Source organism: Chiloscyllium punctatum, chromosome 19, assembly GCF_047496795.1.
Source record: "Chiloscyllium punctatum isolate Juve2018m chromosome 19, sChiPun1.3, whole genome shotgun sequence".
In the NCBI taxonomy this organism is placed as follows: domain Eukaryota; kingdom Metazoa; phylum Chordata; class Chondrichthyes; order Orectolobiformes; family Hemiscylliidae; genus Chiloscyllium; species Chiloscyllium punctatum.
In genome coordinates, this window is record NC_092757.1 from 68,716,701 (window position 1) to 68,739,175 (window position 22,475).

The window sequence follows — 22,475 nt, forward strand, 5'->3', positions numbered from 1 at the left end:
AAGTTGAAAATATGAAAAAAAACTACTGGCTAGATCTCTAATCTGAAATATACTTTCTCCTCTAGATTCTGTGACAACTCATCAAAGTTTATGCAAAACTAGCTTAGTTAAAAGATTATTCCTCTGTATTCTAGATTGCCATTTGTATTGCAGCTCCATGGAACAAAGCATGAGTTGATGTTTGTCATTGATATGGTACAGCAACTTTATGCATTTTATGAATGTATTATACCAGAGAATTTGGAGACATGGGCAATTTCTCAATGAGAAGTTCTTGTTTCAAAGGCAGCACTTCAAGAACTATACACATGGAGACGAGAGGTGGTACAGCACAAATCTTTCAAAGCACAACGCTCACAAAACGACACCACTAGTAACAGTTTGTGAGATCAGCACTCTCCAAACACAACGTGATGCATTGGGGAATAAAATCAATTTCAAAAAAGCCATCTGATATTACCTACATTGTAGGCCACACTTGCAAATGGTGGATGAAAATACAGCTTTTATCACTACTTGAAGCTTTTCCAAGTTTTTTTGTTATAGTGCACCTCCAAATAATTTCAAAGCATTTCAACAATTCAATAAATATCTTTTAAATTATATTTGCTACATTTTAGCTCTTTCAAAATAATTAAAATTATTACTAACAGTCTTTAAAAATGCTAGGGTTCGGAATTTCTGTGAAGAGTCTAACAGACCTCTGTATTACATGGCAGAACATAGAACATTGTCAAATAGTGTGGTGCTGGAAAAGCACAGCCGGTCAGGTAGTAGCTGAGGAGCAGGAGAGTTGACGTTTTGAGCATAAGCCTTTCATCAGAAATGACAGGGTGGTCCAAGGGAGTTGAAAGATAAATGGGGAGGGGGGGGGGCTTGGGGGATGGTAGCTGGGAATGCAATAGGTAGATAGGTCAGAGAAGAGGGTGGAAGGATAATTGGAAAGGAAGATGGATAGGTAGGACAGTTCAAGAGGGTGGTGCCGAGTTGGAAGGTGGAATCTGGGATAGGATGGGGGGAGAGGAAATGAGGAAACTGGTGAAATCCAAATTGATCCCATGTGGTTGGAGGGTCCCAAGGTGGAAGAATAGCACTCCCCACCTCCATCCAAGGCCCCAAAGGATCCTTCCACATCCAACAGAGATTTACCTGTACTTACACACAAGTCATCCTGTGTCCATTGCTCTCGATGTGGTCTCCTTTATATTGGAGAGACAGGAAGCCAACTTGCGGAACGTTTCAGAGAACATCTCTGGGACACCTGCACTAAATAACCCCATCACCCTGCGACCGAACACTTTAACTCCCCTTCCCACTCCACCAAGAACATGCAAGTCCTCAGCCTCCTCCACCACCGAACTCTAGCCACCCGACGCCAGGAGGAAGAACACCTCGTCTTCCACCTTGGGACCCTCCAACCACACTGGATCAATGTGGATTTCACCAGTTTCCTCATTTCCCCTCCCCCACCTTATCCCAGATCCAACCTTCCAACTTGGTACCACCCTCTTGAACTGTCCTACCTGTCCATTTTCCTTCCCACCTATCTTCTCCACCCTCCTCTCTGACCTGTCACCTTCACCCTCACTTTCATCTACCTATCACATTCCCAGCCCCCTTGGTCCATTTCCTGATGAAGACCTTATGCTCGAAACGTCAACTCTCCTGCTCTTCGGATGCTGCCTGACTGGTTGTGCATTTCCAGCATCACATGCTTCGACTGATCTCCAACATCTACAGTCCACACTTTCTCCTCGAACATAGACCATAGAACAGTACAGCACAGTACAGGCCCTTCAGCCCTCAGCGTTGTACAGACCTTTTATCCTTTTCTAAGATCAAAGTAACCTATGTAGCCTTCATTTTACTATCATCCATGTCAATATCCAAGAGTGACTTAAATGTCCCGAATGTATCTGACACTATTATCACCACTGGCAGTGCATTCCATGCATTCAGAAGTTATGCAAAACCTCCTTGGAAACATATTGAATACTGGCTGAGTACCAAATACAGGTTGAATACCAACCATTCCTCCAGTGGTTCTGCTATTATCAGAATTCCCCTGGAATTTCAGAGGCAGAAATTATACTGTCTCAAATGCTGTTAATGGTCTATATGAGAGCAAATTGTGACTGAAAATCCCGCCTATTGGTTACAGAATTAAAACTAGGTATATGTCTACACATATGAACACTTTTAGACACCCATATTAAACAAACTTTATCTCAAAAGATTCAAAAAGAAAATAATTTCTGTATTTCAAAATCACAGCACCAAACAACTGAAGAGTATTTATTGTAAATTCATCTTTTCTATGAATAAATATTTTTTAGCAAAACAGACACTCAGAATTTAAGTATCCTTAAGTGACTGCTGTTTAGACCTTCACTTTATTATCATTTTTGGTTTGAAATTTTGAGCTGAAGCTGAGAATCAAACTTTGAACTTCAAGCAGCAGCTTTTGGGAAAGAAGAGACAGCAAACAAATTTGTTTTTGTTTATAGGAACTGGCCTGGAAAGATAATTGTGGGTAATAATTTTCCAGGACCATGACAAACTTTTCAACACTAAGATATGTTGCTCAGAGATTGATAGCTGGTTAGATGTTGAATGGGTCACCATGGATTGAGTGACGCTGGCCTGCCAATCAAAGCGAATGTTGAAAAAAAGGGAAACGATAGTGTGAACTGGTTTGCTTGGGGTTTTGGCCAGAAGGCTGTGAAAGCTCATGGACAGCAAGCTGTTTTGAATATTATTCTCTCTAGTTTTATACCCAGTGAAAGATTTATTGAAGGTTTTGAGGAAAGAATCTCAATCTGTACGACACAAGTAAAATTTTCCAGCGGTCTGCAAAAGGTGTTTACATGAATCAGTGACTTAAGAATTCAAGCAATGTACAATGCTATTAAGTGGGTATACAACACATTGTTCAAGGATTTATGAAGGCCTATTACACATCTTAAAACCATTAACTGGCAAACTACAATTCTTTATTTTACTTTAATTTATCCATTAATTGTGTCTGTCTGTCCAATTGTGGATGAGTGGGCTTGGTGTTTAAAGAAGATTGGGCTTAGCTTGTGGATATTAAGTGGATCACCTTGTTGTTTATCTGTGTTCTGCTAAAGTTGTATTATTAATAATAAATCAGTAAGGTTTTTGTTTCAGTATACATTTGGTGTCTGATGTCTGCTATTTATAAGGTCTGGTTGGGAACAATTGAGTGATTTTGAGGGTCTTTGGATGTTTTAATTTTACTGTGTTACAAACCCAGGGATATGAAAGCTGGTTTGGATTGGCCTGTTGGCCTTCTGTGTCATAACACTGTAACCAGTAAATATAGCAGTAGGATGGGTGGGGAGCTAGCTGAATCAAAATAATTCATTGCTATGTTTTTAATTCATGTTTTTGAAATTAGCAAATGATATACTGTATGAAATACTATTGTCTACCATTCCAGAAGTTAGGAACGTATGCCTAAAGTGTCCGAGTACAACTTCTAGCAGCTATTCAAATTCTGAGTAAGCTTGAAAAGAATTTTTAAAGTGCAACATAGAGTCAAACAATATCAGCTTCAAACATGAAAACCTCAGACATTTACTGTGCTTTCTGGTTACTTAACTTGATCGAGGTCAATGATGAAATTATATTGACCCAAACTATCCCAGTATCTAATCTGTGAAGGTTTAATCATGGAGAGTTGTTGGTACAAGAAATACTATGTAAATGTCAGTTATTAATTTAATTATACACAATAATACAGTAAGTACCTGGAGAAATATAAGCAAACGATTTGACTTTTCTGATGGGAGACAAAGAAAAATGCACTAAATGCCCCTAAAGTGACTGTTAAATGCTACTGCACCTTGAGTATGATTACAATCTTATTCATGACAACAAGCTCGAGGTTATATTAATCAATCAGACTCGTCAGCATGAAAAAGGTTATGCTAAAACTCCAAGTTGAAATGCAGCTTACTAATCTTGCCTTGCTACAAGATGCTGTGGGCTCCCAGGTGCTAAATATATCTAAGTTTTCTTGCTGTCAATAATAATTTTTAAAAATCAGACTGTTTAGAGATGTTATAACATAATTCCAAGGCCATACACATATCCGGAGTTCTGACTTGAACTCAGTCCAAAGGTAGGGACAGTACCACTGTGCCACAAGATTATTAATAAAGTAAATTGCAAAACTACTCCCATCATAATGTGATTTCAAATAATTATGAAACTAAAAATTATTTAAAATGTTATTTACCACCAGGTAATCTTGAATTCATAAATTGGGCGTTTGCAGTAGTAACAGTTTATCAGATGCTTATCACAAACACCTATACATTGGTGATCGACTGTAATTCCTCTATCTGCTAAGTCTGTCACGATGCAATGAAGAAGGTCATATACATCAGCAATGGCTTCCCAAGGGCCAAATGATACATCAACTTCACAGTGATGTTCAAAGAGTTTTGTCTCGTTCTCACTTCTATCAAAACGTAGTGAGTTGTACAGAGGGCGTTCATATGGTGTAACTGGCATCTCCTCTTTGTAAACACAAATCTTCAACTTTGCAAATCTTGCCTTTCGTTGAATTGCTCTTTGTTTTGCAATATCAATTATTCTTTCCAAATTCTCTGTTAATGAAAGGAAGCAAAAGGGAAAAATACTGAAAACATACAACACAACTTTGGTTAACTGTTTTTTGAAAAATTTAAGGAAGTTTTATCATCAATCCTCATTGGTACGGAGAGAAAGAAAATACATTTCTCATTTTCATTTGCCAAAAAATGGCATTCATTCCCAAGCCGGTGTAACCTTTCACTTCATTCATAATCTTTAGATGCATTACTCACATGATGAGATATAGAGCAACATATTAACTATTTGGGAAATATAATCAGCTTGTTTTCCTGTTACAATACAAATTTTTCAGAAATACTTGTATAACTTAAAATTCTGAATAATATTTATTTCCCATGTTCAAAATTTTAAACACAAATTTCTTTTTTCCCTTTTACTGTTCCCTGGCCCTTCTAACTGACAAAGAAATCTTTAAACCTTAAGAGTTATCTAAAAACTCACCTAGGCCTCTTTTAAACATCTCTCTTACTGGTGGTTCATGGACTGTAAGCAACTTGGATATTTTATATCATGGGACCACAGTATTTAATTATTTATGAGACTCCTATTTTTAGCAAGCAGCGAGATCCTAAAAAAAACTGTAAGGTACACCTGAATGTAATTTGAAACTCTCGGATTAATCAGCTAATTTTCCAAAGCAAGAACAGTTTCATCACTTTTTTTTCCAATCTTACAATTTTACATCTATGTATTCATAACTGAAGTAGAAATAGATAGTTTTATATATTTTTGCTATGTCTATTTTTGCATTAAGATTCATATATTTTTATATAGAATCCTTACAATGTGGAAACAGGCCATTCGGCCCAACAAGTCCACACTGACTCTCTAAACAGCATCCCACCCAGACTCAACCCCTTACCCTAGCCTTGTAACCCTGCATTTCCCAAGGCTAATCCACCTAGCCTACACATCCCTGGACACTACAGGCCATTTTGAATGGCCAATCCACCTAACCTGCACATTTTTGCAGTGGGAGGAAACCAGAGCACCCAGAGGAAACCCACACAGACACGGGGTGAATGGACAAACTCCACACAGATAGTCACCCAAGGCTGGAATTGAACCTTGGTCCCTGGCACTGTGAGGCAGCAGTGCTAATCACTGAACCATCATGACACTCCAATATTTAAGGAAAGAATGTCAATTTTAATTCAAAACTCTGAAATGAACCATATTTAAAGGGGAATCGTTTGTAACAGAATGTATTGTCCTGTACACAAAATACAATGAATATTTCTCTTCCTTTTAAATAAGTTATGAAGTGAGCACCATGGAGAACAACAGAAGGCTAAAGGTTCCCAACTCCTAAATAATATGGGCTGGGGCCAGTCATTTTCATGGTTCATATAGAATTAATGCTCTATTTCAAAACTGTAGTTTAGAGCATTCTAGCACCTTTAATTATAATGCAGTTGCCAGGTCACGTCCTCAGAGACAAGTACCCAAGTCCGATCCACTCATGGATTGGACTAGGGTGCATCTGAGGGGTCTTGATTGGCCACTTAGCACTCACTTACTTTGTGCCTACTTGGATGCTCATTACATATCAGCTTTCCATGGAATGCTGTGCAGACGGGAAGTGACACAATAATCTGTCCAGAGATGGAGATCAGAAGGTCACATCATGCTATCCAGTGAACTCACAACACAACACATTCTTTGTCTGGGAAAAACAAAAAACATAGGATGGCCCCTTGACATCAGACTTCCATTCATCTCAAGTCTGACACTTTGTATCCATACCATCCAGAAAGAGGATGCCACTCAATCCTCAGAATCTCTGGGGTGGACGATGAGGATACGGGAGAACTGCCGCATTGTGCCAAGAACAAACCCAAGGATATTCTTCAAACAGAACAGCTCCTACAGTATCATGAAGCACAGAAATATTGGCCAAAGTAACATGCAGGACTTCTTTGTGAGTCTCGTTCAGTCGAATTAATTGCGTGAAGTCATCTTTCACTGACTGTAAATGTTTTGAAGCTCCTGATGTCAACATCCCCTGCATAATCCCAATTGTGAGCACACCTTATTGTTTTGATCTTCCAACATGGTTTATTCTGTTTAAATGAAGCTAAGGTGACAGATGGATGGAAATCTTCACAACATCTGATGTCCCCTCATTCAATCATGCTCATATGAGCATTATGTACAGGATAGCTGTCACGAAGATACAGTTAAACAGATGTGGTGCTAAGATTGACTCGTTTCTCTACCTTCATTCTTGTAGTTACAGCTAAAATGATGGTTGAGTCCACCGCTCATGATGAAAATTGAACCTATATTTAAACATGTAAGAATGTATTTTAGATATAATGTCACCCATGTGATATATATGATCTCAAAAGGTTTACTTTCCCCTTCCCCTCCATTGTGCCCAGGAACAGTTCCAATTTCCGCATCACGGGTAGAGGTAGCCTGCAGCTCTCTCGTGGGGTCTGTTAGCCAGGGGATTTGGCACACAACCCAGGGGTATTCTGGCGAGATTGTTAAGTTATCTGGTGTGCCCTACTCGGTTGCAGGGTCACCCTCATTGGCTTTAACTCCCACATGTTTGAGAGTGAGAGAGTGGGGATGGTGGTTGAGAGTGGCAAGGTGAGGGTGGTGGTTAAGAGTGGCCGGGTCGGGGTAGTGGTTGAGAGTGGCAGGGTGGTGGTTGAGAGTGGCAGCGTGGGGGTAGTGGTTGTGAGTGGCAGGGTGGTGGTTGAGAGTGACAGGGTTGGGGTGATGGTTGAAAGTGGCAGGGTGGGGATGGTGGTTGAGAGTGGCAGGGTAGTTGTGGTGGTTGAGAGTGGAAGGGTGGGGATGGTGGTTGAGAGTGGCGGGTTGGTGGTTGAGAGTGGCAGGGTAGTTGTGGTGGTTGAGAGTGGAAGGGTGGGGATGGTGGTTGAGAGTGGCGGGTTGGTGGTTGAGAGTGGCAGGGTAGTTGTGGCGGTTGAGAGTGGAAGGGTGGGGATGGTGGTTGAGAGTGGCGGGTTGGTGGTTGAGAGTGGCAGGGTAGTTGTGGTGGTTGAGAGTGGAAGGGTGGGGATGGTGGTTGAGAGTGGCGGGTTGGTGGTTGAGAGTGGCAGGGTAGTGGTGGTGGTTGAAAGTGGCAGGTGGGAGATGGTGGTTGAGAGTGGCGGGGGTTGGTGGTTGAAAGTGGCAGGGCATGGGTGATGGTTGAGAGTGGCAGGGTGAGGGTAGTGGTTGTGAGTGGCAGGGCTGGGCTGGTGGTTTAGAGTGGCAGGGTGGGGGTGGTAGTTGAGAGGTAAAAACAATGACTGCAGATGCTGGAAACCAAATTCTGGATTAGTGGTGCTGGAAGAGCACAGCAGTTCAGGCAGTATCCAACGAGCAGCGAAATCGACGTTTCAGGCAAGAGCCCTTCATCAGGAAAGAGTGGCAGGGTGGTTATTGTGAGTGGCAGGGTGGTGGTAGTGGTTGAGAGTGGCAGGGTAGGGGTGGTGGTTGAGTGGCAGGGTGGGGGTGGTAGTTGAGAGTGGCAGGGTGGTGGTTGTAAGTGGCAGGATGGTGGTAGTGGCTGAGAGTGGCAGGGGAGGGATGGTGGCCCTTGGTACTTGTGGAAAGTCCTGAGAATCTTCTGGAGGATGTGCATCTGGTTCCCTCTCTGGCTGGGTGACTACTGATCCCATCCTTTCTCTGTGTGAGCAAGTGGAACCTGGAGAAAGTGAAAATCCTTCACAACCCTCTCGCCTGCTGTTAGTCCTGAGCAACAATGGCTAAAGAGTTGGAGTGAGGGTCAATATTCATATCCAGCAGACATTAACTCTCCATGGTAGCTGTTAACTGGTCCATGGACGCAGCCAGACATTCACATGCCAGAGGCAACCTGGTACAGATAACATTGGTGGATTCCACCAACCTTGAAGTCAGTTTGCCCACTTCCTCCAACAAATGGCCTGATGCTCCTGTTCAGCTTGTGCATTTGGATGAAATTGTGACTGACCAGCATGATAGAGTCCTCTCCTGGCTCAGGCTAAGCAGATGCCTGATCTCTGACAGTCCTCTAAGTGCCAGTGGCCTATGGTGTTTGTTGTCAAAATGTGAGCTGATGAGGCAGCCTTGGTGGAAGATACTGTGCGGAAATCTGTGGCTTCTTCCTCAAAACGTGGAGGATATGAAATTTGGAGGGGCTGCTGTCTTCAGGGAGCAGTCAGCACAGATGTCACAGGAGATGAGAGTGAGAGAAAGAGCTGTAAAATTGGGGTGGAGATTAGGGCATGCTGAGAGTACATTCAAAGTGCTGGTAATGGGGCGGAGCACAGTACTCGGCAATGAATGTAATTTGGTTGCCGGGGGATGGAGGTCTCAGCATCTTCACAAGAGTGGTCATGGCCGTCTCCCTCTAAAGACAGGGTTCTCTTCTTGTTTTGGGTAAGGAACCTCATTGTCCATCTTGGCTCCTCTGGCTCCATTGTGGGCAGTTTTCTCCAGAAATGAGACAAAGGGAGGGATTGAGTGAGATGAAAGTGGCTGACTCGGCTGGTAGTGCTGGGGAAGGTGGAGGGGGGGGTGTCCTGAGTGAGTTAGTAGGCAGCATAGAGAGTTATTCAGGTCTAGCAATGTGTCAGGATACAGGGATGAGCGTGAGTGAGGGAAGATACTGCACTTAATTTCGAAAGGGGTAGAGCATCCACCCCAATGAGAGGTAGGTGCAGTTAGCACAGTTAATGGGATGTGAGGTAGCAGGGAGGTGGTGGTGACATATACCCTCATTGAGCACAGAAAGTCAGTCGTCCTAGTTCTTGGTGCTCAATGCAGACTGTGGAGCATGCCTGACCAAGGTGGCAACTCGGTCGGCTGAGTGAGGTACCATGGCCTCCTCTGGCAGCCCTGAGGATGGTCCTCCTCATAACCCTGTCCATCAGGGCATCCAGTTCACTGTTGATATAGCACAATCTTAACCTGCCTCTATCAGCCATCTCTGGAGCAATTCATCACACACAGGAATGCATGGGACAGCTCCTGAATGACAGCACTTGACCTGGTGCACACTGTAATTTAATTATGGCACTAGCAGTAGTGGTCTGTAGGCATTCAAATTGGTGTGAGCTGGGCACTGTACAGGAGTGCTGCAAGCTGTGGAGAATTACATGAGATAACGTGTTAGAGTTCATGACAGGAAACCACCATGAAACCCCCCAAAATTGACACTTAGCCAATCTTTGGTAAAATTCAGCCCATGTTAAGTGAAATGTGATGGCACTCAGATTGACAACCATGAAGAACAGAGTCTTGAGAATGGTGCCGGGTAAAGTGTCATTAGTGAGATCTGAACTCAGAAAGAGCCACAGCAGTGAAGCTGTTATTAAGAGTGAACAATGGTAGAAAACATTGCAGTAGTGACAAGAGTGCCCAGGCAGAATTGGTATGAGGTAGTAGGTATTGGCACAAGTACCAGTGAGGTAATTACCAGGCAAAGTGCCAAATTTTTAAAAATACTTCAATTACTCAACAAGTGGTCTGAAAGTGCACAGCAAACAGTCACACATCTTGCACAGGGTAAAATAAAACTTGGAAAACTGCTGTGATGACAGGGCATGCTCAGAAGATATAGTCAACCACAGAAGAATTTCAGAGACAATCAACAAAGACCAATTAGTAAATGTGGTGAGAAGATTAAATGTTGGTCTAAAAGTAGCAGTGACACTGCATTATCTTTCCCAAAATAGCAGTTAGAGCAGAGATGTTAAGAAGGCAAGTAATTGACATTGAATTTCATTTTACAATAATCTTCTTCTTAAATGCTTAAACTGGCCTTGATAAATCCCATTTTACATAAATGAAGAATTCAATGAAATACATACATCTGCATAATTTTATATAAGTGACTGCACTGTACTCTGAACTAAAAAGTCTTTTTGATGTGATCAGTATAAATTAAAGAGGATTAAAGCTAAAATGGAAGAGCATTATCCTGCATCAATAAGCTAATACACTGTTGCAGAAACAAGTAGATCCAAATTTCCTTTCATGATCCTCCAAATATTGAGAGCAGCCAAAGGAAGTAATAAATACAAATAAGACATCACCTCAAATACACAGACATCAACTCGTATACTTCAGCTGGCTTCAAAAATATTGCTTTCACATTTGTATAATTAAAAACAAAAGAAACAGGAGTTGGTCACTTACCCCTCAGGCCTAATCTAACTTTCATCAAGATCAACCCTTATCTGCAATCTAGTGCAGTCTTGTAAAGAGAAATATCTGCAAAAACAGCGTTACCTTTGTAATAAGGCAGCAAGTCCAAAAATGCCTTTCTCACTTTTTCACTAGCCAAAGGCTGTAGTTCATCCAGACACTCAAGAAGTGGTCCAATAGAGTAATATTGAGCTTCTTTGTAAACTGTTCTCACTCGCTCACGAGGTGGCAAGTCATCATTTCGTAAAAAATTCAAAATGTCTCTGAATACAGAAGAAAGGTAATGTATTAACCCAGGATGTGTCAATGGCTACATCAGTGTCAAATTCTTGGCAGATGTTAATTAGTTTACATATTCTCACAAATTAAGTATCATGTTGGTGTGAAATATAGTTCAAAGAATAAAATGTCCATAACTGAAAAATATTTCTAAACATAAGTATTTCCATGGACCCCTGCTGCTTTCATCCAACTCATTCAAATAACTGCTCTTTCTATGTGATTAGTATGTATGCCATATGAACAGGAGCGGGCCATTCAAACTCTCAAACCAGTTCTGCCATTCAGTTATGGTTGCTGTGCACATCATGGTCTTACCCAACAAACACCTTCACTTTCAAAATTTCAATTGATCCAGAATCCACAGAATATTCAAAGAAGAAGCTTCAGATGATAGTACCTGGGAAAAAATGCGTTCCAATTTCATTTCCTAGCTCTAATTGTAAGGGTATATGCCCTTGTTTTTATTTCTCCAATCAGAGGAAATAGTTTCTCTATAGTATGGATTTAGTATTTTAAACATTATTTAGATCACATCTCAACGTCAAGGAATTCAAGCCAATTTTATGCAATATTTTCTCAACTTAATTCTGTAAGTCCTAGTTTAATTATATGTTTTCAGACTATACCCCTTCCAAAGTTAATATAGCAATCCTGAAATGCAGTACACAAGACTAAATGCAATCCTTCAGATGAGATCTGACTAAGACACTGTACAACAGATCCGTAATTCTTCTACTTTCCGCATACTAACTGACTGCAGGGGCATTATAATAAAGGCCGGCTCTACCCTTACTGAGCATCCTTTTGCAAGTATTTTCCAACAAGTCTCAGTGAATCTGATGAGGAGAAAGAACTCTGCCTGATTTACCTTTCCCCCTTATCCTCAACTTACTGAAGTTAATTGTAGCACCTTTGCTGGCACCCCAGTTAGGATTAGCTGGTTCAATAACAACTACAGAAACTAATGACACCTGTAACATTTGGGTGACTCAACAACACATCATTCAGTGAGTGCATTTAGCAAAAGAACTGTCACAGGAATTACCAACCAACATTTCTAGTTATCGTCATTGTAAATAATACCACTAACAAATCTTCTTAAATGTAATTTAGTTTATATTTAGTGTACATTGCTACAACATTCTGTACCAAGTTCAATTCAGCTTGTTTAGTTATTTGAATTTGCCGTTTTTAAACTGAATACGTCAAGCAAATATTACAGTGGGAAGAGTTCTTCTTTAATGAAGTAGAAACAATCATGATATTATTACCTACCCAAAGTAGGTCCCATCTCTGTCAATAAAGAAGCGTCCCTCTGAATCAGTAGGAATATGATGCCGGCCACTGAACATTGCTGCCAGCATAGTATCTTCATAACGCCTCAAAGTGGATAGTCTTGTCGTGAAATACATGCCTCCTACATTCAGTGGAACAACCTCTGGGAACTACGGAGGCAAAGATTAAGACTATTGGAAAACACTTTAACAATCCTAACAGATTGTTTTTTGAGCTACCACATATTATATTTGTTGTTTATTGATTATTATAATTATTTCTATAAAGGGACAAGACCTATTATTAGTTAGAAGAGAACATTACATTTTCATCTGTTGTGGAATAAGCAATATATTCAAACTATCCATTCATCTGCTATACTTCGTAACATAGCTGGCTCCATACAGCACACTTTGTCCGATATAACACCACCTTGCTTACAAAGGCAACGGAAAAATAATGCAATTTTGATCTAAGCTCAAATATTGTTGATCGACACACAAACAACATGACACACTAACTGAAGTATCTTAAAGGCTTTCAAATAGTAAAAGGAAAATAAAGGGGCAAACCTGCAGGTGAATGACAGGCGTATACAGATTTATAGAATGGGGATATTAGATCACATTAATGGCTCAGTTATTGATTAGGGTTTTTTTTTAAGTGAAGGTAAAAGAGAGTGAGGACTTTCTGAAATGTGTTCAGGAGAACTTCCATGACCAGTATGTTTTCAATCCAACTGGGAAAAAGCCATTGCTGGATCTGGTGCTGGCAAATGAGGTGGACAAGGAACTCCTTGTCAGAGCATTTGGTGATATTTGAGGAAAAGATGCTTCAGGTACCAACTAAGTACATTTCAATAAACAAAAAGGGACAGTTTGAACAAAACCAGGGCTCTTGGATGCAGTAGAGTTATAAAACATGAATGAAACAAGAAAAGACAATGTATAATGCACATCTGATAAATTCTCTGGAGTCTCTGGTGAAGACCAGCAAAGAGAGAATATAAGTACAGAATAGCATGTAATATTTCAAGAAACCCAAACACTTTCTACCAGCTTGAAAATAAGAGGTGGAATGGGCACCACTGAGGAAAAATTGATTGATGCATACTTAGAGGTGTGTGGCATTGAATACTTTTTAAGTACTATGTATTCATTTTTACTGAGGACACAGATGCTTATATAATATTGACAGAGGCAGAGCTTGTAGAGGTACTGGATATGGTGAAAATAGTTACGTTGATGTACTGGAAAGGTTGCATATGCTTGATGTAGATAAGGCATCAGCCTTCATGAGCGGAAGGACGCAACTCCAATCTGACAAGTTTAGACAGACAACATTCTGTAATAAATACAGACAAATGAAATCATAAAGGAAACGCTGCCAGGAAGTGTACACAGGCAAAAGCTTTTAAAAAGTATTATATAGAATTTTAAAATAATTTCAACACATTTCAATAATTCCCGTTTTGTTCATTCTCAATTTAATTCTCTGCCTTCTCATCACATTTCTTTTTTTTAATGAATAAGCTCAAATATTGTTCTGTATTTCACAAAGCTTAATGGAAAAGTCTTCAAAATTGCCCATTTTCTATTCTCAAATTATATCCTCGTTCCTGAATGAGTTATCTGGATTGATCGCCATCACAGAGTTGTTGCAGCACAAAAGGAAGCCACTCAGTCTATCATGCTTGCCCTGGCTATTCAAAAGAACTCATTACCCAGTGCTAATCTCCTGCTTTCTCCCTATAGCTTTGCACGTATTTCAATCCAAAGAATTATCCACTGTCCTCTTTTACGCCTTAATTTATCCTGCCTCCACCAAATCTCTACCAAATGTCCTCTCAGCTGTCTTCTCTCGAAGGACATCGCCTCTGCACACTCTCCAAAGCATTCACCTTTTTATGATAATGCGGTGCCCAGGACTGTGTACAGTACTCCAGCTGACGTTTATCAAGTGTTTTACATAAATTCAACATGACCTTGCTCCTGTACTCAACGCCATTGTTAATAAAGCCGAGGACACTGTCATAACCTTAACAACCTCAAACACTACATTCTAGTGAGATTCCCCATAACATTGGGGATAGTTAAATTTCAAATTTAGGAATATGTTAATGTTGGAGATCCTAACTTCAGTAAACACAATAGAACTGTTGTACCTATGGAAAAATGGAAATGCACCTTTGAATTTTGAAACCTGTCGCTAACTCTTGTTCCACTCTTGTACAACTTCCACCCGCTCTCAAATTCACTTGGTCCAACTCGGACACTTCCCCCTCCTTTCATGACCATATCATTTACATCTCTGGTGAAAGTCTCCAGACGGACTTCTACAACAAACCTACAGACTCCCATAACCACTTGGACTACACCTCCTCTCACCCAGTATCCTGCAAGACCTCCATCCCATTCTCCCAATTCCTCTGTCTCTGCCGTATCTGCTCGGACGAGGAGACTTTCCACTTGCAAGCATCCCAGATGTCCACTTATTTTTAACAATGGGCTTTTCCACCCTCCCTCATTCAGACAGCCCTCCACCACACCACCTCCTGCTCCACCACTCTAAACACCGCCTCTCCCAGTGCAATAAAGACAGAGTCCCCGTTATCCACACCTACCACTCCACCAGTCCCTACATGCAATGCATCATCCTCAAACACTTCTGCCAATTCCAAATAGACCCCATCACCAAGAACATCTTCCCCTACCCACCCGTCTCTGCCTTCTGCAAGGACCATTCCCTCTGACAGTCTTTGGTTTACACCACCCCTGCCACTGAATCACCAAGTACCTTCCTGTGCAACCGAAAAAAAATGCAAAAACTGCCAGTACACCACCCCCCTCACCTCCATCCAGGGGTCCAAACAGTCCTTCCAGGTGAGACAGAGGTTCACCTGCCTCTCTTCCAACCTAGTTTACTGCATCAGGTGCTCCCGATGTAGTCTTCGACCAGGGAGACCGAACGTAAACTCAGGGAGTTGGTCACCAGCATCACAGCCATGTCCGCAGGGGCTGACTGGGCCTCCCAGTCATCGACCATTTCGATTCCCTCAACCACTCTCTTTCTGACATGACCTTCCTTCTCCATTGCCAAACCACAGCTCCTATTGGAAGAACAACACCTTATCTTCTACCTGAGCACCCTACAGCCCGGAGGACTCAACATTGAATTCTTTGATTTCAAATAATCTCCTGCCCTATCCCCCAACTCCCTTCTCAGCACCTCCCCCTCCCTTCCACCAACCGGATTCATTCCCCCCATTGACCAACCAGGCCGTACCCTCTAACTGTCTTCACCTATCACCACCCTGCCCCCGCCACCCTCTTTAGCTCCCCCACACCCATCCCCAGTCCTGAAAAGGATTGTACATGAAACATCGATTTTTCCACCTCCTGATGCTGCCTGGCAAACTGCGTTCTTCCAGCTTCCTGCCTGTCTGCTTTGGATTCCTGCATTTGCAGGTTTTTTTTGTTGCTAACTCTTGTTACCGGTGTTGTAACTTCACAAGCGTAATTGTACCTTCATAGATTATAGTAACTAATGTTACATATAAATGTTCTAGAAGAGCATTTTTTTACACAGAGGAAAATAGGAATAGGATTAAGGCAATTAGGTCAAAACAATTCCACTGCTTGATTAGATTTGTGTCTTGACTTCACATATCCACCTTTTCTAACTGTTAAGATCTTTGCCCCAAAACTTCATCAACCTTGTATTTTAGAATGTTTAATTGACCCATATTCAGCAATTTCTTGTGGGGGACAGAGTTTCAGACTCTTGCTGGTTTTTATGAGAAGTATTTCCTGACATCATCTTAGACAGGCTGAGCTTCAACATGTAACGTTAGTCCCCTTTAATCTGGACTCTCCCACAAACGTTTGGAAAATAGTTCCGATCGCTTCATCAGATCCAGTAATTATACAGTTCAATTAGATCATCTCATAACCTTCTCAATCAAGAAAATACATGTCTAATCCATGCAACCTTTCTTCATAATTTAATCCTTTTAGTCCCCCTCTAATTCTGGTGAATTGGTGCTGCAAGGCTCCAAGACCAATAAATCCTTCCTGAAGTGTATTCTCTTAACTAAATGCACGACACCACACTGTGGTCTCACTCAAACTCCACACAGCTGTAACCTAACTTCCATCCTTTTGTATCCAGCTCCTTTCAGCCAAAGGCCTAGGTTATAAGTACGTTTTTCATTCTAGCTTGTAAATGCCCAATTGGTTTCAAAGATTTCTGTACTTGGACCCCTGAATCTGTCTAATGCTTCACAGTTCCGAGCTTCTCATCATTTGCAAAATATTCTGATTGATTTTCTTGTGTACACAAGTGCATGACTTCACATTTTCCAACAGTGAATTCCATCTGCCACCATTGCAGTCACTAATTTAATCCTCACTCACTTATATGTCCTTTAACAACTTTCGGATCCCATCTGTGCTATTTATTATGTCATTGAATGTAGTGATTTTTGAAAATGTGGATATCTGGCTCTCTATTCCTTCATCCAAGTCATTTATAAATGTAGTGCAAAAGCTGAGTCCCAAGTACAGATCCCCGCTGGACATGTCTAGTTATATCCTGCTAATTTGAGCACATGCCCATTATTCCTTGTTCTATTTCCTACATCATAGCCAATTCCCGATTCACTGAAAGAGCTGGCTTCTGATCTGATACACTCATTTTTACAAACAGTCATTTGCAGAATCTTTTCAATTGCTTTCTGAAATTCCATATATACATTAGTTATAAATATTTCCTTATTTACCTTGCTACAGCATTTATATGTCAAAACAATCAACCATGCTTCTCAAAATGACTTCTGTCTTGTAAATCTACGCTGACTCTTTCTGATTAGTTGATATTTGTTCAATAGTTCAGTAACTCTGTCCTGAACACCAGGTTCTCATAACTTTCCTATCACAGCTATTAGGCCAGTTGGACCACAATTTCCTGTTTTGTCACTCCTACTCTCCAGGAATAATGACATGACACTGACTAGATCCAAGTTGTCAATCCCTGAATCAAGCAAGTTTTCAAATGTCACAATGACGGCACCTATAATTTCCTTGTATACTTCATTTAATATCAATTATTTTCGATATAGAACATATTGCAACAGTGAATGTTTGCTTAGAAGTTATACAATTTATAGCATAAGTTCTGGAAAATGTAACTAATAACACATTTTTCCTCAACTCATGAAGTGTCACAACCTAATATGGAGAAATCACTAACATCATAGAAATGTATTAAAACATTTGCTTTTTTCACATAAAGCTGATGATTATCATTATCACAGCAGACTGAAAATCTAATCAGTTCAGGGTCAGAGTCAGAAATCTGCAGCACAGAAAATGGCCTTTCAGCCCATTGCATCTGCACCGGTCAAAACAACGACCTAACTATTCTAATCCCATTTTTCAGCACTTCGCCCATGGACTTGTATGCCACGGCATTGAAAGCACACATCTAGAGTCATAGAGTCATACAGCATGGAAACTGACCCCTCAGTTTAACCAATCCATGCCGGCCATAATCTCAGCCTAAACCAGTACCATCTGCCTGCAATTGGCCTACATCCCTCCAAACATTTCTTATTCATGTACCTATCTCAATTTCTTTTAGACTTTGTAACTGTACCCACATCCATCAGTTCCTGTGGAAGTTCAATCCACACACGAACCACTCTCTGCATAAAACAAGCCCCCCCACATCTTTTTAAAATCTTTCTCCTCTCACTTTAAAAATGTCTCCTAGTCTTAACATTCCCCACCCTAGGGAAAAGACACCTGCTATTCACCTTATCTATACCCCTCATGATTTTGTAAACCTCTATTAGGTCACCTCTCAACCTCCTACACTCCAGTGAAAAAAGTCCCAGCCTATCCAGTCTCTCTTTATAACTCAAACCTTCCATTCCACACAACATCTTGGTAAACCTCTTCTGAAACCTCTCCAGCTTAATAATATTCTTCCTATAACAGGGCAACCTGAACTGGACACATTAATCCATGAGAGGCCTCACCAGCGTCCTGTGTGACCTTAACATGACATCCCAACTCCTATACTCAAAAGGTCTGAGCAATGAAGGCAAGTGTGCTAAAACCTTCATAACCACCCTATCTACGTGTGATGCAAACTTCAGATTACTACGTACCTGAGCCCCAGATCCCTCTGTTCTACAACACTACCCAGGCCTTACTTTTAATTGTATAAATTTTGTCTTTGTTTATTTTTAAAAATCCAATACCTAGCATTTATCTAAATTAAACTCCATCTGCCACTCTTCACCCCAATGACTTAATTGATCAAGATCTCTTTGTAATCTTTGATAACCTTCTTCAGTCTACTATATCACCAATCTTGGTATCACCCACAAACATACTAACCATGTTTTCTATATTCTCATCTAAATCATTTCTATAAAATGACAAACAAAAAGTGGACCCAGCACTATTTCCTGTGGAACATCACTGGTCACAGGCCTCCAGTCCCAAAAAACAACCATCCACCATTACTCTTTGTCTCCTATCATTAAACCAACTATATACCCAATTGACAAGTTCACACTGAATCCTATGTGATCTAACTTTATTAATTAGTCTGCCAAGCGCAACCTTGTCAAAAGCTTTACTAAAATCCAAGTAAACAATGTGCTACTGCTCCGCCCTCAATCTGCTTGGTCACTTCCTCAAAAAACCTCAATTACAATTGTTAAACACAATTTCCCTCACACAAAACCATGCTGACTATCCCTAATCATTCCTTGCCTCTCCAAATGTGTATAAATCCTAATCTTTCAGAATCACCTCCAACAACGTATCCACCACTGAAGTCAGGCTCACAGGTCTATAGTTAACAGGCTTCTCCTTACATTCCCTTCTTACACAATGGCATAACATTAGCCACTCTCCAGTCTTTCAGTATCTCACGTATTTACAGATAAAACAAATATTTCTGCAAGGGGTGCCACAATTTCATCTGTAACTTCCCACAAAGTCCAAGGATACACTAGATCAGGTCCCAGAGATTTATCCACTTTTACATTTTAAGACCTCCAGCATTTCCTCTTCTATAATGTGAACTATTTTCAAGACATCAATACTTATTTGCCCGCATTCTCCAGCCTCCATTTCTTTCTCCATAGTAAAAACTGACATGAAATATTCATTAAACATATCTCCCGTCTCCAGAGGTTCAACACATAGACAATCACTTTGATCTTTAAGGGGTTCTCCTCTCTCTAGTTGTTATCTTGCTGTTAATGTACATGTAAAATCTCTTAGCCTTGGCAAATAAAGTGAAGGATAATGCAATCTCATGTCCTCTCTTTGCCTTCCTGATTAAGAATGCCAAAAAAGTTGTTAAATGTTGTGAGAGTTTTTACCTCTACCATCCTTACCATCAGTGAGCTCCAGACTCCCAACACTCTCTGGGTGATAAAGTCTTTTTCCTCCCATCTCCTCTAAATGTCCTTCCCTTAAATCTATGTCCCCGGTCACTGATTCCTCCAAGGGGGCAAGTTTCTTCTCGTCTACCCTATATTTGCCCTTCATAATTTTACACATCTCAATCATGTCCCATCTCAATCTTCTCTGCGTTAAGGATACCAACCCCAGTCTATCGAATCATTCTTCATATCAACTCTCCAGCCCAAACAGCATCATGGTGAACCCCCTCTGCACCCTTTCCAGTGCTATCATCCCTCCTATACAGTAATGTGAACTCCAGAATTACATAAATGTTCCCATTGTGGCATAACCAATGTTTTATACCCTCCAGCATTATCTCCCTGCTCCTAAACTCTATGCCTTGGCTAATATAGGCAACTCTCCATACATTTTCTTAACCACCTGACCTGATATCTACATAAACACGAAAGGTCCCTCTGCTCCTTGTTGCTTCCCAGTGTCCGAGTTCATCATGTAATCCCTTGCCTTGTTTGTCTTGCCCAAGTGTATCACCTCACATTCATCCAGATTGAATTCCATTTGACACTGATCAACCTATCTGACTAGTCATTCTCTATCCGTCTGTAATTGAATGCTATCCTTCTACTTACCATCTCAACAATTTTTCAATCATTTGTGAACTTACTGATCAAGCCTCCTATATTCAATTGAGAAATTTTGTATTTGAACTTGTGTTTCCCTGGCATTTCTCTACCACCACCCTCCAGCCCCCAAATATGATTCTAAATTTACAATTTAACTTCAACAATGGTTGAAAAGTAAGATTCATTAACATAGCTCGGGATAATTTGCTGGAAAACTTTTTAAAAACTTTAATAAGTTTAACTGAAATATTCACAGTCACCACATGATATAACAGATGCAGAAGGATAACAGATATTTAGCAATCCAATTTCAGGTCAAACAGAGCTGATGTCGACAATAAAGATTAAGATTGACAGCGGGTTTATCCAATGATGAGGGTAGCATCGCCGAACTGTTTTTACCCAAGAGGAACGAGGAGGTAACTGGGCCAGTAAGAAACGGGCTTTCTGTTAACAGCATGGAGGTAGCTGCTATTTGTGTGAAACGTCTTCTCCAAATGGAGCCTGATCCACTCTGGACGAATGTGGATAATTAGAGAGATATCCATTCATTGGTAAACCCTCAACACTGAAAGAATGCAGGTCAGTGCAGTCAGCGCAACAACCACCAGAACCGCAGCTTCTACAATGCAGCATCGACCTCACCTCTTGCACGGTCAGGGTATTCGTAGGTCGGTTGGCAGCTGGCTTCCTAACGCCGTCTACTGAATCGGAGCCTGACATTGTATCATCCGACTGTTCGCTTCCCTTCTCTTCTGAAATAACCACCATCACTCTCGCCTTGTGCAGTGTGTATGTGCAAAAAAAAACTGCTGCTGCAAAAAGTAAGGAGGGAGAGAATTACTTCCTAAAGGCTGCAGCTCATCTTGCGACGCTCCACCTCCTCTGTGCCCACATCGATGGTGTTGGCGGCTGCCGGCTGTATCCGCGGTTTCTTATCTGCACCATGAAGGTGTTTGCTGTGGAATCCCTGTCATCGTACATCCTCAACGCGCAGACGTAGCCTCGCCCTCTGATCAGGCTGTGTTTCATGTACTACCCTGGGAAGAAGCTCAGAGTCATTCTGGGGCACGTCGCAGGAATCTAGCACTGCAATATTGTCAATAATATACAGTTGATCCTTTAACTGCCTGTCCCCAAACCTATTCCATTCCAACTCTTCACCATTGTCTCTTTTTCTTTGGTAATGCTGGTGTAGAGATAACAGATCAGTCTGGGGGAGCTAAACACACAATTCTAGTTATATACTGTACATTGCCCAGATATTCTGATGACCAGATATTTGTTTTGGCAGCACAGACTGAAATCCCATATTCCATGCGATTTGCCCTGGAAGATGAAGAAATCAGTCGCCTGCAACTCTCAGGAAGAGTCCATAAATGTTGGAAAAATTGGATGGTTCCACTGCGATTAACCCTGTAAAAGTTAGATGTTTAAAAGTTTAGTCGAACTCCTGGATAATTATTAAGCTGAAGCTCTCCCACAGACACCCAGCTACACCTCTCCTGATCTCTCTCACACCCCAGACCCCTGACAATCCCAATCACACTCTCCCAAAACCAACATGACTCCACGCCTTTGTGACACTGCCCACTGCTAGCCTGAATTCCTGCCAATACTGAACACCTCCTCCCCCCCCCCCCCCCCCAACCCCATCACTGCCAAACCCAATACACTCAGGCTGCCTTAAGCAGTCTATCTAATCCCACACCTACGTACTTACACTATCACTGCAGCTGTACTGGACATTAAATCGCAAGGTCAAAAAGTGTGGCCCTGGAAAAGCACAGCAGGTCAGGGAACATCCGAGGTACAGGAGAGTAGACGTTTCAGGCATAAGTCCTTCATCAGGAATGTGGGGGGGGGGGGGGGGGGGAAGGGATGAGAGATAAATAAGAGGGTGAGGGTGGGGCTGGGGGGAGGTAGCCAGGAAAGCAATAGGTGGATGCAGGTGGAGGGGTGAAAACAATTGGTCGGTGGGGAGGGCAGAGTAGATAGGTGGGAAGGAAGATGGACAGGTAGATCAGGTCAACAGGGCGGTGCTGAGTTGGAG

The 22,475-nt window shown here is 41.4% G+C and overlaps 1 protein-coding gene across 2 annotated transcripts; it reads right to left on the bottom strand.

The window, feature by feature from the left end:
• Window positions 1-1,564: 1,564 nt before the first annotated feature.
• Window positions 1,565-21,826, bottom strand: kctd7 (potassium channel tetramerization domain containing 7). Of its 2 annotated transcripts, XM_072589619.1 has the most exons (5): window positions 20,225-21,183; window positions 13,592-13,695; window positions 12,352-12,521; window positions 10,879-11,057; window positions 1,565-4,637 (listed from the first exon to the last, which is right to left on the bottom strand). In XM_072589619.1, the coding sequence occupies exons 2-5, from the start codon at window positions 13,613-13,615 to the stop codon at window positions 4,261-4,263; spliced, it is 750 nt and encodes a 249-aa protein (XP_072445720.1). In that variant the 5' UTR covers window positions 13,616-13,695; window positions 20,225-21,183; the 3' UTR covers window positions 1,565-4,260. The 2 variants fall into 2 exon arrangements, with proteins under 2 accessions (XP_072445720.1, XP_072445719.1); XM_072589618.1 differs by lacking the exon at window positions 13,592-13,695 and having other exon boundaries at window positions 21,068-21,826.
• Between the last annotated feature and the right edge of the window lie 649 nt (window positions 21,827-22,475).